Source organism: Myxine glutinosa, chromosome 2 (assembly GCF_964187855.1).
Source record: "Myxine glutinosa chromosome 2, kmMyxGlut1.1, whole genome shotgun sequence".
Lineage (NCBI taxonomy): Eukaryota > Metazoa > Chordata > Myxini > Myxiniformes > Myxinidae > Myxine > Myxine glutinosa.
Genome location: NC_136262.1, coordinates 117,284,864 through 117,301,880, shown reverse-complemented (window position 1 = coordinate 117,301,880; position 17,017 = coordinate 117,284,864). Strand labels below are relative to the sequence as shown.

Below are 17,017 nucleotides of genomic sequence, written 5' to 3'. Positions count from 1 at the left end.
AAGAGTGACCAGGGCTGAGCTGGGTTGTGAGGTCCAAGAGAGAGAGAAGGGAGATCATCCAGCAGCGATTCTTGTTCAAAGGAGATCATCCAGGGAAGCACAAAGCCTGCTATTCGTCGCCTTGCTCGCCAGCAGCAGCGTCCACAGCAGCAACAACACTCAACAGCCGCTTGGGGCCTGGACGGCGGTTTTGAGCAGGGCCGCGAAGGAACGGCGGCTGCTAAACGCGCCGATCGTGCTGCAGGACCCCATTGGACTTTCCTCTCCCTCCAGCCATCCACCTCCTGCCTTTGCATCCTTTTGTGTACGTGAGTTTGTTTCTGTTTGTTCTGTCCTGGGTAGTTAATTAAGTTTGTATAAGCTAGTATTTTCACTGTGTCTCTAAAAGCTTCTGTATATTATTTTCTTATCTTTCCTTCTCCTTGGTTATTTTGGGCCTGTAAATAGTAAATAAATTTAGTAGTATTGCCAACCTTTTTTTCGTCGTCTTATTCCTTTTCTTCACATCCGTCTTTGTCTTTTCCATATTGAATAGCTGTGGCGCGATACGGCCAACGTGCGGGTGAATCGGGTGAGTCGGGGAAACTGTTAGGTCGCGGTGCCTCCGCTCGGCAAACATAACATCCTTAACCGCGAACCGTAACAGTATCATTGTTATTATATTATTTTGATTATTATAGTGTGGTTTATTGTACTGTTAGTGTATTAATACACTATTGTTCATGTTTTATTATTGTTGGTATATTATTTTCTATATTGCAGTGTGGTTTATGGTAGTTTGTGTGTTAATATATTATTGTTCGTGTATTATTATTGTTAGTATATTATTATTGTTCGTATATTAATTTACATATTATAGTGTCGTTTATGGTCTTGTTAGTGTATTATTGTTAGTATATTATTATTGTTCGTTTATTATTGTTAGTATATTATTTTGTATATTGCAGTGTGGTTTATGGTAGTTAGTGTATTAATATATTATTGTTCGTGTATTATTATTCTTGGTTTATTATTGTTGTTCGTATATTATATTATATTTTATCGTGTCGTTTATGGTCTTGTTGGTGTATTAATATATTATTGTTAGTGTATTATTATTGTTCGTATATTATTATTGTTCATATGTTATTTTATATATTATTGTGTCGTTTATGGTCTTGTTAGTGTATTATTATTGTTAATATATTTACCTCTGCCACCAAAGGTGGATGGAGGTTATGATGTCATCCCTGTCTGTTTGTTTGTTACTTGTGAAAATCGAAGATTTTTCAACTACTGTAAATTGGTTGGTCTTGTGCGTTATTCTGTCTGTCTGTTTGTTTGTCTGTCAATCACCTACAGGTTACAATTTTAAACCGATCTTCAAGAAACTTCACCAGATGGTAGAGTTGGTCATAAGGAATAAGCCTATTGATTTTGAGGTTAAACGTAAAAGGTCATACAACCACCTTTAAAGGCCATTTTTCCCCACAGAGTAGAGGTTGGCCTTTTTCGGGCATTGTGGTCCCATTTTTGAAGCAATGTTTTATTATGGCCGGATGCCCTCCTGCCGCCAACCCTGTTAGTCGCCTCTTGCGACACATAGGGAATTACCAGTAATCTGGTCCTCAATTTGCCGACCTCGGAAGGATGACAGGCTGAGTCAACCCCCCTGGCGTTAATTCAGCGATCGACCGGGATTCGAACTCAGGATCCTAGGATCCCAAGCCGGCACCCTAACCGCTAAGCCAACACCAGGCTTCAAACGTCAAAGGTCGTCTTGAGATCAAATTTCTAAAATTGCCATTTTTCATCCGATTGACTTCAAAATTGAACAGCATTTGCATATTGAGTCACTAAATTGGGAAATCAACTATTTTAAGGCCAAAAGGTTAAAGATCAATTCAAGTTCAAACTTCTAATATCATCGATTTTCATCTGAAAAACCATCACTTTTAATCGGGTTGACCCGAGCTTTGATTAAGATTGTCAATTATAATTGTAATGGAATGGACAATTTGATGATGTATCCATGGCAATTTTTTTATTTTGGAGAGGGGTGGATTTTGCAAGTATCGTGCCCTGCATGACGTCTTCTTGTTACTTGCAAAATCGAAGATTTTTCAAGTATATTGGTCGGTTGTGTTTGTGGTTCTGTCTGTCTGTTTGTTTGTCACTGGCCTACAGGTCACAATTTTCAACCGATCTTCACGAAACTTCACCAATTGGTAGAGTTGGTCAAAAGCAAGAAGCCTATTGTTTTGGGGTCAATAGGTCAAAAGGTCAACATAGGCCAAAGGTCACCAACTTTGCTAAATTTCTAAAATCCTCAATTTTCATCCGATTGACTTGAGATTTTAAGGGGACTTGCATATCTGGTCACTGAATGCAACCACCAAGTATATTTGAGGTTAACATAGGCCACATTTCTAAAATCCTCAATTTTCATGAAATTGACTTGAAATTTGAAGAGGACTTGCTTATCTGTTCATTGAATTCAACCACAAATTATATTTTTGGTAAACATAGGCCAAAAGGTCAACATAGGCCGAATTTCTAAAATCACCAATTTTCATTTGATTGACTTGAAATGCTCTGAGGAATTACATATATGGTCACTGAATTCAACCAGCAACTATTTTTGAGGTCAACATAGGCCAAAAGGTCAATACAGGCCAAGTTTTTAAAATCCTCAATTTTCATCTGATTGACTTGAAAATTGAAGAGGACTTGCATATCTGGTCACTGAATTCAACCACCAAGTATACTTGAGATCAACATAGGCCAAATTTCTAAAATCCTCAATTTTCATCCAATTGACTTGAAATTTGAAGAGGACTTGCATATCTGGTCACTGAATTCAACCACCAAGTATATTTGAGGTCAATATCGGACAAAAGGTCAACATAGGCCACATTTCTAAAATCCTGAATTTTCATCCAATTGACTTGAAATTTGAAGAGGACTTGCATATCTGGTCACTGAATTCAACCACCAAGTATATTTGAGGTCAATATCGGACAAAAGGTCAACATAGGCCACATTTCTAAAATCCTGAATTTGCATCCAATTGACTTGAAATTTGAAGAGGACTTGCATATCTCGTCACTGAATTCAACCACGTATTATATTTTAGGTCAACATAGGCCAAAAGGTCAACATAGGCCAAATTTCTAAAGTCCTCAATTGTTATCTTATTGATTTGAAGAGAACTTGCATATCTCATCACTGAATTCAACCACCAAGTATTTTTGAGGTCAACATAGGCCAAAAGGTCAACATAGGCCAAATTTCTAAAATCCTCAATTTTCATCCGATTGACTTGAAATCTGAAGAGGACTTGCATATCTGGTCACTGAATTCAACCACGTATTATATTTTAGGTGAACATAGGTCAAAAGGTCAACATAGGCCGAATTTCTAAAATCACCAATTGTCATCCAATTGACTTGAAATTTGAAGAGGACTTGCATATCTGGTCACTGAATTCAATCACCAAGTATATTTGAGGTCAGCATAGGCCAAATTTCTAAAATCCTCAATTTTCATCGAATCGACTTGAAAATTGAACAGCATTTGCATATCGAGTCACTAAATTGGGAAACCAACTATTTTTGAGGTCAAAAGGTCAACCTTCCAAAATCATCATTTTTCATCTGAAAAATCGTCACTTTTCTTCCTATTAACCCGAGCTTTGATCAAGATTTTTAATTTTGATGAAATAGACAATTTGCTGTATGAATGGAATTTTTTTTCTTGGGGAGGGTTTGGGGGGCGTATTTTGCAAGTATTGTGCTCCGCATGACGTCTTCTTGTTTGGTTGTTTGTCTGTTTGTGAACATATATCTCAAAGTTGTGGACAGATTTATACGAAATTTGGTGGTGAGGTTGGGTGTGTGATAAGGAAGAATTGATTTTATTTTGGTGAAGATTTTTTTGTGGTTCTTCACTATTGAGTGAGTGATAGGGCTTAAACTGAATCATAGCACAATATCTCATAAATTTATTTGCAGATTCTGATGAAACTTGATGGACTGGTTGTGTGTGTTACAAGGAAGAATTGTTCGATTTTGGTGAAGATCCGAATACGGATCCAGATATGAGAATTTTTTTATTCAAAGTGATCCTTCACCATTGAGTATAGCACGATATTTGATAGGGCCAAAAATGATATATAGCATATTTCAAAAAGTTGTGGACGACTTATGACAAAACTTGGCTGATGAGCTGGTGAGGCGACAAGAACAAGCCGATTAGATTTTGGTTCAGGTCTGAATCCAGGTCCGGCCTATCAGTGGGATGCAAAACATAAACTGTTCACCAGGCAGAGGTATGTGCTCTACTGAGTGCTGTTCTAGTATTTGGTGTGTTGTAGTGTGTTTTATGGTACTGTTGGTGTATTATTATTGTTAATATATTACTTTGTGTATTGCAGTGTGGTTTATGGTTCCGTTGGTGTATTACTGTATTATTATTGTTAGTATATTATTTGTGTATATTGCAGTGTGGTTTATGGTACCCTTGTATCTCCAATGTGGTTGTTTTACACCATGTGAGACATTTACAGTTTGAGTTATTTGAATACATAATGTTCCTTGTTCGTCCACCAATTAATTGAACAATGCCCTGATGTTTAGCGTCACACCTGAGCCTTTGTTTTCAAGCATAATGTTCATGTGCTGGTAGTGGTGGTTTTATTTTCTAATATTATTGTCGTTTAATTTTGTCCTCTTGTCTCTCCTTCTGTTCTTTCCCTTTATATATGCCCTTTTGAAACCCCATTCTAAACCACTTCTACGTTAAAATCCTTAAAAAAAAAAAACGTTTTTGACATTTTTAAATCATTTTAAAAATTATTTTCTAAAATAATCTTTGTAAATGAAAAAAATTGATATGTCCCTTTTTATTATTATTAATCCTTATTTTAGACCTTTTCTTTCTTTTGTTTCCTTTAAAAAAAGATTTATTTGTCTCGTGATCCAGGGAACATGTGTTCACCAACTACCCTGTTATATGTAGCCTTTTGTTTTCTCATACTGTTGTCCCAATCCTTCCCTTCCCCAGTTACTGACCTGCTCTAATTGCCTTTCGACCTTTCACCCGGACTGTCTGGGTCCAGCCTACCCTTGCCAACCATTGGGTTCACCTCCTGTCTGGGTAATGTTGCAAGTTTTTACAAGTTGTTTTAGTTGTTTTTCCACGCACGGCATCACTTTGGAACAGTTCACCTGCCTCCTGCTTTCCCCTCTATCCCAACCTATCTCAATTCAAGAGGAATATCAATAGATGTCTCATTTCTTCGATTCCGCGGCCCCCACTTCGAGTGGCCTTGAAGGCTCTGTGGCGGGTGATATCTCATTAAAAAAAACAAACGATTAGTGTGTAAGCAATGGATATTTTCATCCACTGCGTCAGAGAACAAGATAAATTATGTATTTTGTCATTCAAGAGGGAAAGAGTGCATTTCCCATAATAATTTCATTATTTTTGTTCATTTTCATCTCCGTATGCTTGCACGTGAAAGTATTTATTGGAGTCCAGGTGTTCAAAACCACGCGTCAACAACATATTATTGCTCAAAAATACTTTGCTCTTTGTACGTTCTTTAAAATTAATAAACAGCAAAAGATCCATGTTTTATTCGATTTTCCTCTCACATGTTATCTTTACCTTAATTTGGTCACCAACTCGTATTCTACACTGTAATGGTTAATTTTGCCATATTTTCCAGTTCTGTCCACGTTGCGTCTGTTGCCGCATCTGTATGTCCCGCTCAGACACCTGGGCGAACGGTTTCTCTGTCTGCATGAGGTGTACTCCTCGTCTGTCCGGTATGTCACCTCACAATATGTCTGAGTGCCGTGCTGCTTGTGCGCTCCATTTACCTTCTTCACACCCGTTCATCCTTTTTCTCTCTCTGCCCTCCTGTAGGCTCACTGTGCACCATTTGTGATGCCAAATGGATAATGGGTCAAGAAGGCTCTTCTGCCCTTTTGTGCACTAACTGTCCAAGATGGTCACACGACATGTGTTCAGGACTTACTGGTGGGCGTTTATTCTTCCTCATCTTGTGTGTTGCTGCGTTTGCTTGGATTTGATGCAAGCTATCGATAATGTTTTGCATAATGTTGTCATCAGTTGTACACTGTACTGCCATATTTGAATGTTAACAAGGGCCATTTGAGTTTGTTAGACGGCGTGAATCTGGAAGGTGTGAAAACATTTTGCTACCTAGGAGACTTGCTGAATGGAGAAGGTGGATCAGACTCGGCAACGGTTGCTAGAGTGAGATGTGCATGGAAGAAGTTTCGGGAACTGAGGGTTGGGCTGACGAGGAGGGGAGTGTCGTTAAAGCTGAAGGGAAAGGTGTATGCTGCATGTTTGAGAAGTGTTATGATTTATGGGAACGAGACATGGGCAATGAACATAGAGCAGCAACGAAGGCTGGAAAGGGTGGAAATGCGAATGGTTCGGTGGATGTGTGGAGTATCGTCGAGAGAGAGGAAGACAAATGATGAATTGCGAAAGATGATGGGAATAGAGCCTGTGATGGATGCTGTGAAGACAAACAGGTTGAGATGGTTTGGTCGTGTTGAGGAAGGTTGAGATGTGTTGAGGAAGGATGAAAGTGACTGGTTGAGAAGAGTGATGGAAATGAATGTAGAAGGAAATAGAGGACGGGGAAGACCGAGAAAGACTTGGCTAAAGATGGTGGAAGAAGAAATGCGGGCAAGGGGGTTAACAAGGGGAGATGCAGAAAATAGGGCAAAATGGAGAAGATTGTCATGGGGACCGCAAGGCTAACCCCCGCTCTAGCAGGGAAAATGGCCTTAAAATGCCTGTTGTTGTTGTTGTTGTATTTGAGTTTGTTGGTGGTTAAAATCTCCACAACAAAAATTTATAGCTACCACACCATCCTCTGGACTTCTGATGATTTAGTGAGTGATAATTATGTTATATTGAATGTTGTAACTTAAAATGGAGGATGTAATTTTTTACATTATTATTTTATTTTCTATAAAAAGGCAAGGTTAGCGGGAAAGTGGTAAAACACAGAATGAACGAGAACGGCACTCGGTAGAACACATACCTCCGCCAGGCTGAACAGTTTACGCTTTATATACATTGATAGGCCAGTTCTGGATTTGGACCTGAACCAAAATGTAATCACTTGTTCTTGTCGCCTAACTAACTCATCCACATAGTTTTGTCATAATCCATCGACAACTTTTTGAAATATTCTGTTCACAAACAAACACAAACAGAATTGCATGCTTTGTCATGGTCGCCCAGATAGCTCAGATAGCAGAGCACTGGTACGGTTAACCAGAGGACCTGGGTTCGATTCCTGATCTGGGCATGTCATTTTCCCACATATATCAAACAAACAGAAAGACAGACAGAGGCGAAAACATATCCTCTGTCCACCTTTGGTGGCGTAGGTAACCATGATGTAACATAACAAAAGGAACAGCAGAAAGAGAAGGGAAATACCAACAGTGGAGTTGAGGGATAAAATATATGGAAATGAACAAACATGGGATGCGCGGGTAAGGATTAGGGGTAGGGGAGAATGCAGTGGGTCGACAAGATGGGGATACAGAAGCAAAATTTTGGGGGGAGTGGGGCAGTGCTTTAACGAGGGTAGAAATTATCCATTACCCTGACAACAGCACATTTAATTTTCCTGTTTTATTTGTCTTTGCAGCCTTTGACCTCTCTCTACCGGACTGCCCCCCATTCCTGTGCTCACAATGCGACACTCTCCTCCCTTTGCGCAAAACCATCCAAATCTCTCTGGCTCACTCTCTTCCCTGTTCGCTCGCCCACGTGCTTCTCAACTCACTCTGCTCATCATTACCAGGCTCTACTTTCGTCCAACACAATGCTGATGGTCTCGCTGTTGTCAGTCACTTGAATATGATAAATTCAGCACCTCCCAATGAAGATCAGGTCTTGTGTGTGGGATTTTTTGGGGAGGATGAAAGTAATTGAATAGCTGTTTATCATGTTTAATAACTATACATTAATTTGATTGCTGTAATGTTTTCAGACTAGCAGTGGCCTCTACCTCAAACTCCAGCTGGCTACTACTGGATGCTACAGCAATGTAGTAAGTTGGTGGGGTTTGTTTTGGGGAAGTGTTTTAAAGCTTTGACTCTTTACTTTCATTCCTCCCTTCCCACCTCTTCGCTCCCCATTTTCTTGTCTTCTTCCTCCCTCGTCTCCCCACCTCCCCCACCCTCACCTCGTCATTCCCCCACCCCCTTTCTGACCTCATCCCCCGCCTCTTCCCCTCCCTCCCAATCTCGTCTCCCCACCTCTTCCCTAAGCTCGCTCACCGACATCGTGTCCCCATCGCCACATCGTAGCCCCCCCCCCCCCCCCCCACCCCTGCAATGTCGTATCCCCCATCTCGTTTCCTTTCCCTCTTCATTTGTTGAAAATGCATTAAAATGATTTTTATTGAATCACCGTTGGTAGATGGTAATAGTTCACAAAATCCTACCAATGTTTCTTCTGCCATTGTGTGAGCTCTTCAGTTGTGTCTGTGAGCTTAGTGTGTGTTTTTGTGTTGTGTTCCACAGCGAGAGTTTTTGTGTGAGCTGGCTCGCACCCTGAAGGAAGAGGGTGAAGAGGAGAAAGAGAAAATAGCTCAGGTAAAATGTTTTCGTACCTTCGTTTTCAATACAACGTTCAATCGTTGATGCAAAAGTGAAGTGCAAAGTGATGTCTCATTTCCATCTTTCAGGTTCTCAGACAATCTCTGCCATCTGTGGAACTGCCGTACATCCTTCAAGCGAGGTGTGATTTCATGGGGCCAGAGGGGGAAGAGGGAGTGATAACATGTGGAATAGCGTATTGTGCGGGGAGGGGTTGGGGGAGGTGGGGAGGCGGAGAGAGGGGAAGGGATTGGTCTTGGTTGTATGGGGTGAAACTGAAGATAATGTGGGGAATGTCAAGGTCTTGGTTTCTTATGTTTTTTTAATGAAATTGTTTTTCAGACCCCGCTCGACTCGGCCACCAATTGAAGATCATTATTATGCCCTTCTTTCTGCTATACCTCATCATGGTGGTACGTACCGACGTACCAAGGCATTCTGTCCCTCCCTGGCCCGTTATCTGTTTTTCCTCAACACTCATGTTCATGCACAGAGACAGCCGACCGAGGAGCGACCCAGCATTTCCCCAGATCCATGATGGCATCCCCTCACCTTTGTGTGTGTGTGTGTGTGTGTGTGTGTGTGTGTGTGTGTGTGTGTGTGTGTGTGTGAGTGTGAGTGAGAGAAAGAGAGAGAAAGAGAGACAGAGACACAGAGACAGACAGACCCGAGCAAGAGGGCCGGTCCATGGGGAAGATCGGCGGCAGCCTTGTACAGTGAACAGAACCCCCACTGGCCCTGGAGCTAGTGACATGGGTTTTTCATGTTGGGCAAATGTGTACTGTGGTGTGGGCCCTCGGTTAATTTCTGTGTCTGGCTAGACTGGGGAGGAATTAAATATATATATATATATATATATATATATATATATATATATATATATATATATATATATATATATATATATATATATATATATATATATATATATATATATATATATATATATATTGTTACGGATCTCAAACGTCGGCCTTTTCCCCTTACCAAGAGGGGGTCAATCCCCTTGTCAGTTACTGACCGACGTGATCCTGAAGTTACCCTGTTCCTTCCGGTCGGTATTAGGTAGGGTTGCTGGTCAATTTGGTCCTATTACCAACACCGACCGTGAAGCAAGGAGATAACCTCCCACCCGAGCCGCAGCGTTAGTGGATACGCCGAGCGAAGCGAGCCGCGACTCGGGCCGTTAACAATGACTAAACCCGATTCTGAGCGTTTCCTAGTCGTGCCACGTTTACCCAATGAGAGAAAGGACGGATGCGATCAGATTAGAGGAAACCAAGAAAACAACAACAACATGCATTTTAAGGCCATTTTCCCTGCTAGAGCGGGGGTTAGCCTTGCGGTCCCCATGACAATCTTCTCCATCTTGCCCTATTTTCTGCATCTCTCCTTGTTAACCCCCTTGCCCGCATTTCTTCTTCCACCATCTTTAGCTAAAGGTGGGTTTTCACGGGACACGCGAACGGTTCGCGAAGGATGCGAATGTCGAAAAAATGGCAAAGTCCAACATTCGTATTTTAGGCTCCAAAAGTTCACCAAACATGCGCGGGGGTTCGGAAGCGTCGTCAATTGTTCTCAGGAGTCGTTTTTTGTTCGGCGGGTATTTCAAAAATGTTTGAAATACCCGCCAAACAAAAAACGACTCCTGCGAACAATTGACGACGCTTCCGAACCCCCCCGCGCATGTTTCGCGAACTTTTGGAGCCTAAAATATGAATGTTGGACTTTGCCATTTTTTCGACATTCGCATCCTTCGCGAACCGTTCGCTTGTCCCATGAAAACCCACCTTAAGTCTTTCTCGGTCTTCCCCATCCTCCACTTCCTTCTACATTCATTTCCATCACTCTTCTCAACCAGTCACTTTCATCCTTCCTCAACACATGACCAAACCATCTCAACCTGTTCCTCTTCACAGCATCAATCACAGGCTATATTCCCATCATTTTTCACAATTCATCATTTGTCTTCCTCTCTCTCAACGATACTCCGCACATCCATCGAACCATTCGCATTTCCACCTTTCCAACCTTTGTTGCTGCTCTATGTTCATTACCCATGTCTCGCTCCCATAAATCATAACACTTCTCACACATGCAGCATACACCTTTCCTTTCAGCTTCAACGACACTCCCCTCTTCATCAGCACGCCACTCAGTTCCCGAAACTTCTTCCATGCACATCTCACTCGAGCAACCGTTGCCGAGTCTGATCCACCTTCTCCATTCAGCATGTCTCCGAGGTCGCAAAATGTTTTCACACCTTCCAGCTTCACGCCGTCTCCAAGATCCAACTCAACATTTCCTCCATCTGCAGCTCCCTCTGTGCACACCTTACATTTGAATGTAGCTGCCACACTGGTTAATGACCCTCTCAGACCACTACATTTTTGATGAATCCACTCAGCGCACATTGTACATTGAATGGAGTTCACTCTGACACCCTTCCTGCACACAGCACAGGGCCACTTCCCAGTTCTTTCCACCTCACCACATGCTTTACCACTTGCCATCACTTTCGTCTTTCCGATATTCACCTTCAGAACTTTTGTCTCCATACATTCCTTCCACTTGTTCATCTTTTCCTTCAGTCCATCCATACTTTCCGCAATCAACACCAGATCATCTGCAAACATCAACTCCCACGGTAAACCCTCCTTTACGTTCTGATCCAGCACCTCCATCACAGCTACAAATAGTAGTGGACTTAGTACCGACCCCTGATGCACTCCCACCTTCACCTCAACCTCACCACTGTTCCCGTCCTTCGTCCTTGCAGCTGTGCGCGCTCTTTTGTACATTGCCATCACTACTCTGATCAACCATTCCTCCACTCCTAACTTCCTCATTGCCCATGTCAATACTTTGCGTGGAACCCTATCGAATGCTTTCTCCAGATCAACAAACCCAAGAAACAACTTCGATCGGATTAGAGGAAACCAAGAAAACTACAACAACAACAACAACAACAACATGCATTTTAAGGCCATTTTCCCTGCTCGAGCGGGGGTTAGCCTTGTGGTCCCCATGACAATCTTCTCCATCTTGCCCTATTTCGGGCAATATATATATTGTTACGGGTCTCAAACGTCGGGCCTTTTCCCCTTACCAAGAGGGGGTCAATCCCCTTGCCAGTTACTGACCGACGTGATCCTGAAGTTACCCCGTTCCTTCCGGTCGGTATTAGGTGGGGTTGCTGGTCAATTTGGTCCTGTTACCTAATTACCAACACCGACCGTGAAGCAAGGAGATAACCTCCCACCCGAGCCGCAGCGTTAGTGGATACGCCGAGCGAAGCAAGCCGCGACTCGGGCCGTTAACAATGACTAAACCCGATTCTGAGCGGTTCCGAGTCGTGCCACGTTTACCCAATGAGAGAAAGGACGGATGCGATCAGATTAGAGGAAACCAAGAAAGAACAAGGCAATTTATTACACATATACAGAAAGAAGAGGAAACGAAAGGAATATACAAGATAGGAAGAGGAAGAAGCAGTTACACAGGGCAGTCTTAAACAGTCTTATTCTTAATACCCAGGACAAACATATACATTCACACGGGGATTGTAGATGGTTGATGGAACAGGTAGAGGGTCCGGCGATGGGGTCCAGGCTCCGGTCCAGCGGCGAAACCCGGCAGGCAGCTCCGCGTGTAGTTGAATGCGACCGGACAGTTTATATAACGGGGGGAAGCTGGTGTCCTGCGTACGTAATATGTGCACACTTGTGCCAAACGCCCTCTCTCCAAAGTCCTCCTTTGATAAAGGTGCGCTCTCCCAATTGTCCAATGCAACGCGCGTTTCCCAGCGAGTCCTTAACAAGCGCTGCCGTATCTCTCCTTCAAGCCAATGCAATGTGCTCGCTGGCAAGTTCTTTGATCAGCGCACTCTACCGACCAAGTCCGAGATTTGCGCACCAATCCTTTTCCGCGTAAGTCCTCTTACAACGCTTGCGCGCGTCCAACAAGTCCCCTCCGACAAGTCCTGTGAAAGGGCTTTGCGCTCGCTTATATAAGCCAACCAAGCGATCGCTCCGCCAGCCCAAAGCCACGCCTGTCGGCGATGTCCCTTCAGCCCTGGTTGGCTGGTGAGGGCTTACCGGCTCCGCCTTTGACGGCTGGATGACGTGGCCACACCTTCTTCTTGGCGTTCCGCCCCCTTTTTCCGGGCCTTACCGCGTGGCTTATGGCGGCGTTTGGACGGAAGCCCAGCGAGGCTGTGAACGCTGCTAACAAAGGCGCGTAACAAATTGGAAGGGGCCATGAGGCACCGATTGTAGGGGCGCGTAATGGCGTCGCTTGCAGAGGGAGCCTGAAAACTGAACGGAATGGGGCCTACTTCTTATTTGATTGACACCACGCAGATTCAACTATTGGAAACACGGCCTTATCGAAAACACATACTAATGAAATAACTGGAATCCTATGGTGGCCAACGTGTTGCTTGTGGACTAACTAGGGGTGCTACCTTTAACCATTTAATAATGTCATATTTACACAAGTGTGGGTTCTAAAACCACAACAATATATATGTGTATGTGTATATATATATATATATATATATATATATATATATATATATATATATATATATATATATACATATATACATACATACATACATACATACATACATACATATATGTATATATATATATACATACACACGTATATACAATCACGTGAAAAAGTAAGTACACCCCATGTAAAGTTTTGACTTTTTCAACATATTTCAACAAACAGCTATTTGATCTTCATTTCAACAATATTGAAAGATAAAGGTGATGTAATATAACAAATATCATGAAACATTTACATTTTGTAGTCCATTGTATAAATTAAATCAACATAAATGCAAATTTCACATGTGGAAAAAGTAAGTACACCCGTGGCTCTAATAGGTGGTATTGCACCCTTTGGCAGAAACAACCTCAAGTAGGCGTTTCTTATAATTGTCTACCAGTCTCTGACATCGACTGGGAAAAAATTTTGCCCACTCCGCCATGCAGAATTCTTTCAGCTGTGCGATTTTTGAGGGGTTTCTTGCATGCACAATGAATGAATGAATGATCGTTTTAAGGCCTTTTTCCCCGCTAGAGCGGGGGTTAGCCTTGTGGGCGCTCGTTTCAAATCCCCCCACAACATCTCGATGGGATTTAGATCCGGGCTTTGACTTGGCCATTCCAGAACCCTCCATTTCTTTCTTTTCAGCCATTCGTTGGTGGATTTACTGGTATTTTTAGGGTCATTGTCATGTTGCAAGGTCCACCTTCGGTTGAGCTTCAACTTTCCGACAGATGGCCTCACATTATCCTCAAGCACCCTCTGGTACAATGAAGAATTAATCGTGGATTTTATGATGGTGAGCTGCCCAGGCCCTGATGCAGAAAAACTGCCCCAAACCATAATATTTCCACCACCATGCTTTACAGTTGGTATCAGGTTCTTGTGATCAAATGCTGTCTTTGTTTTTCGCCAAACATGTCTTCTGGTACTGTGGCCAAATAGCTCTACCTTTGACTCATCTGTCCAGAGCACATTGTTCCAGAAGTGCTAGTCTTTGCCAAGGTGTTCATTGGCAAACTTTAGTCTTGCCCTGGTGTTCTTTCTGGACAGCATTGGCTTCCTCCTGGCACACCTCCCATGTAGATCAAATTTGTGCAGCCTCTTTCTAATGGTAAACTCGTGCACTTTGACATCAACAGTGGCAAGAGCTACCTGTTGGTCCCGTGATGACATTCTGGGGTTCTTCGAGACTTCTTTCAGCATCTTGCGGTCTGCTCTCGGGCTGAACTTGCTGGGGCGGCCTGGCCTGAACAAGTTGGCAGTTGTTTGGAATCTTTTCCACTTGTAGATGATCTTCCGGACAGTCCAATGATTGATTTCAAATTGTTTGGAGATCTTTTGAAATCCCTTCCCAGACTCGTAGGCATCTATAACCTTCTTTCTGAAGGCCTCAGAGAGCTCTTTTGATCTCGGCCTGGTGACGCCGCACACTTCAACAACTAAGAGCAAACCAAACTAAATGTCTGAGGTTTAAATAAGACAGGTCCTCCAAGATCCTCTCTAACGATGTTCTAATCATTTGCACCTGAGCTGGTGCACCTGATTCTAATTTTAGGTATTTGAAGTAGTGATAAATGTAGGGGTGTACTTACTTTTTCCACATGCGAAATTTGCATTTATGTTTATTTAAATTATACAATGGACTACAAAATGTAAATGTTTCATGATATTTGTTACATTATATCACCTTTATCTATCAATATTGTGGAAATGAAGATCAAATCGCTGTATGTTGAAATATGTTGAAAAAGTCAAAACTTTACATGGGGTGTACTTACTTTTTCACGTGACTGTGTGTGTATGTGTGTATACATATATATATATATATATATATATATATATATATAATTTTTGGTGGTTTAATTTCGTTGTAACTGACTATTACAGTGTTTACCTGTTTGGTTATAGTCTCCTTTAGTGGTTGTCAGGAGGTGTAATGGGGCCCTCCCATGGCCCAAAGTATCGTCTTTTAACCCGCATCATGTGTGGAGGAACAAGTAAAAAGACGTTGTGGCACTAGAGCTCATTCTTCTGGTTCCGGTCTCTGAGCTGTGGATGTGCAATTATCGCTTCTCCCAACTTCCTCAAAGATAAGTCCTACCAGTCCTTTTTGTTGCAGTTTTGATGTTTATTTTGTTGGCTCCGTATTTGCTGTTTGTTCCGAGTTCAGTTTTGTTTTAAAATTTGTGCCAATTTGTGAGTATGCGTCAAACTTTTCGTACCGGATTATTTGAGGCCTACCTTTTCCTAGTTCGAGTCCATGTTCGCTTTTTATTGTCTTTTCTCCCTAACACCTTCAGCCCTCTTGTTTTCTCCTCAATCCCCTTACCTCTCCTTCAATTCCTCCCAATTACACCCCGTTTATTGTATTAAATAAAAAAATTCCTTACCTTCGACCCCAACACATCTCGGACCACCATACTTCCTTTTGTCGTTTTCTAATTTTTGCCGTTTTTCACTCGGCATTCCCTCTGTGATCGTGAACGTTTTCATCACACAGCTGAACTTTTATTTCTTAAACCTGTTGCTGTTCCCCTCTTCTGCCTAACCTTGAAAAAGAAGAAAAATTATAATGTTTGAACAAAGGTTTTTGCTCCCACTGTATCAACCATCTACTTATTGTACACCACGATTAACCTAGATGGTTTTCACGGTGACTTTTTACAATGTTCAAACCTCCTCTGTCCCGTGTTGAATTCTCTATTCTACTACAATTCACTCTTCTTCCTCTTCAAAAGTTTGCTTTCAAATAAATCCTTCAATCATTACAACACGTACAGCTCTTCCTTTCTACATTCTCTAAACTCACCTTTATTCCACCCCTCCTCCAACGTTTTCAAAGTATCTCTGACTTGAAAATCTCAAAAAATCCAGTTTGTAATAAATGTTCGATTTTCATTCATCTTTCCTTTTGTACATCTTCCGTGTCAAACCTTTCCCTCCCTGTCTGTTCCCTCTTCTTCTTGTACTCACCGATATCCTACCAACCCTATCTCTTATAAACATCCACTCCCTCTACTCCCTCCTACCCCCATTTCATCATGACCTTCCCCCTACCCCTCTCCTTCAAATCTCACCCCTCCTCAAAGTTGCTTTTACCCCTTAGTAGGTTAGCCGTGGGTAGTAAAACGTGAGCTCGGTCACACAAATACACAAACGTTTTTCTCACAGCACGTCACCCCACAAGTTGTGTGAAGATGACACACACACCATTCATTCCTCACAAAGGGAAATGGTTTATAGAGCACTCTGGTGAGTTTATCGACAGTCGCAGGTCTACAAGGGCTTCGTGTTGCTGTTGTTGTTGTTGGGGTTCTTGTTGTGGGTCGATTTTTAAAATGTGCAGCCATTGGTTGGACAGCTGTCCACTCCCACATCTGTTGCTTCACTCCACCCACTATAGTGCCGAGACGAAATTATATGGCCACCATCCTGTTTCCTGGTGGGCCTAACACATTAGGCCTGTATAGGCCGTTGCTGATTATACACTGTGTGGCTGTGTTGCGTCAGATTTCCATTGGCTTTGTTTAGGTTGAATGTTAAATGATTAGTAATGTTTAAACATGGCTGTATGAGCCTCCCTAAAAAAAAAAGAAGCTGAACAGTGAGGTTGTGATTTTTTTTTTTTCATTGCCTGAAATGACACTAACCTGAAAGGCAAGAAAGCCGGGGTGTGTTCTAGCGTGTTGCCAATGCAGCCATTACTTATCGACGGTTTCAAATGGAGTGGGTGCTTGAATACTTAAGCCACTTGGCGAGCGCTCTGCAAGAAACTTTGTAACCGAACACACCCCTGACATTCTTGAGGCCCG

At 42.2% G+C, this 17,017-nt stretch overlaps 1 protein-coding gene across 4 annotated transcripts in view; it reads left to right on the top strand.

Moving 5' to 3' along the window:
* Positions 1 to 17,017, top strand: part of LOC137421345 (uncharacterized) — a 303,203-nt gene that overhangs the window by 142,516 nt on the left and 143,670 nt on the right. For all 4 annotated transcript variants that reach the window (XR_013622345.1, XR_013622346.1, XM_068107313.2 and 1 more), the window contains exons 15-22: positions 5,044 to 5,136; positions 5,711 to 5,810; positions 5,911 to 6,024; positions 7,688 to 7,932; positions 8,033 to 8,092; positions 8,568 to 8,639; positions 8,732 to 8,784; positions 8,985 to 9,055. Coding sequence is in view for 2 of the 4 variants with exons in the window: in XM_068107313.2 (XP_067963414.2) it covers positions 5,044 to 5,136; positions 5,711 to 5,810; positions 5,911 to 6,024; positions 7,688 to 7,932; positions 8,033 to 8,092; positions 8,568 to 8,639; positions 8,732 to 8,784; positions 8,985 to 9,055 (808 nt within the window). In the remaining 2 variants the exon portion in view is untranslated. The remainder of the gene's footprint in view (positions 1 to 5,043; positions 5,137 to 5,710; positions 5,811 to 5,910; positions 6,025 to 7,687; positions 7,933 to 8,032; positions 8,093 to 8,567; positions 8,640 to 8,731; positions 8,785 to 8,984; positions 9,056 to 17,017) is intronic.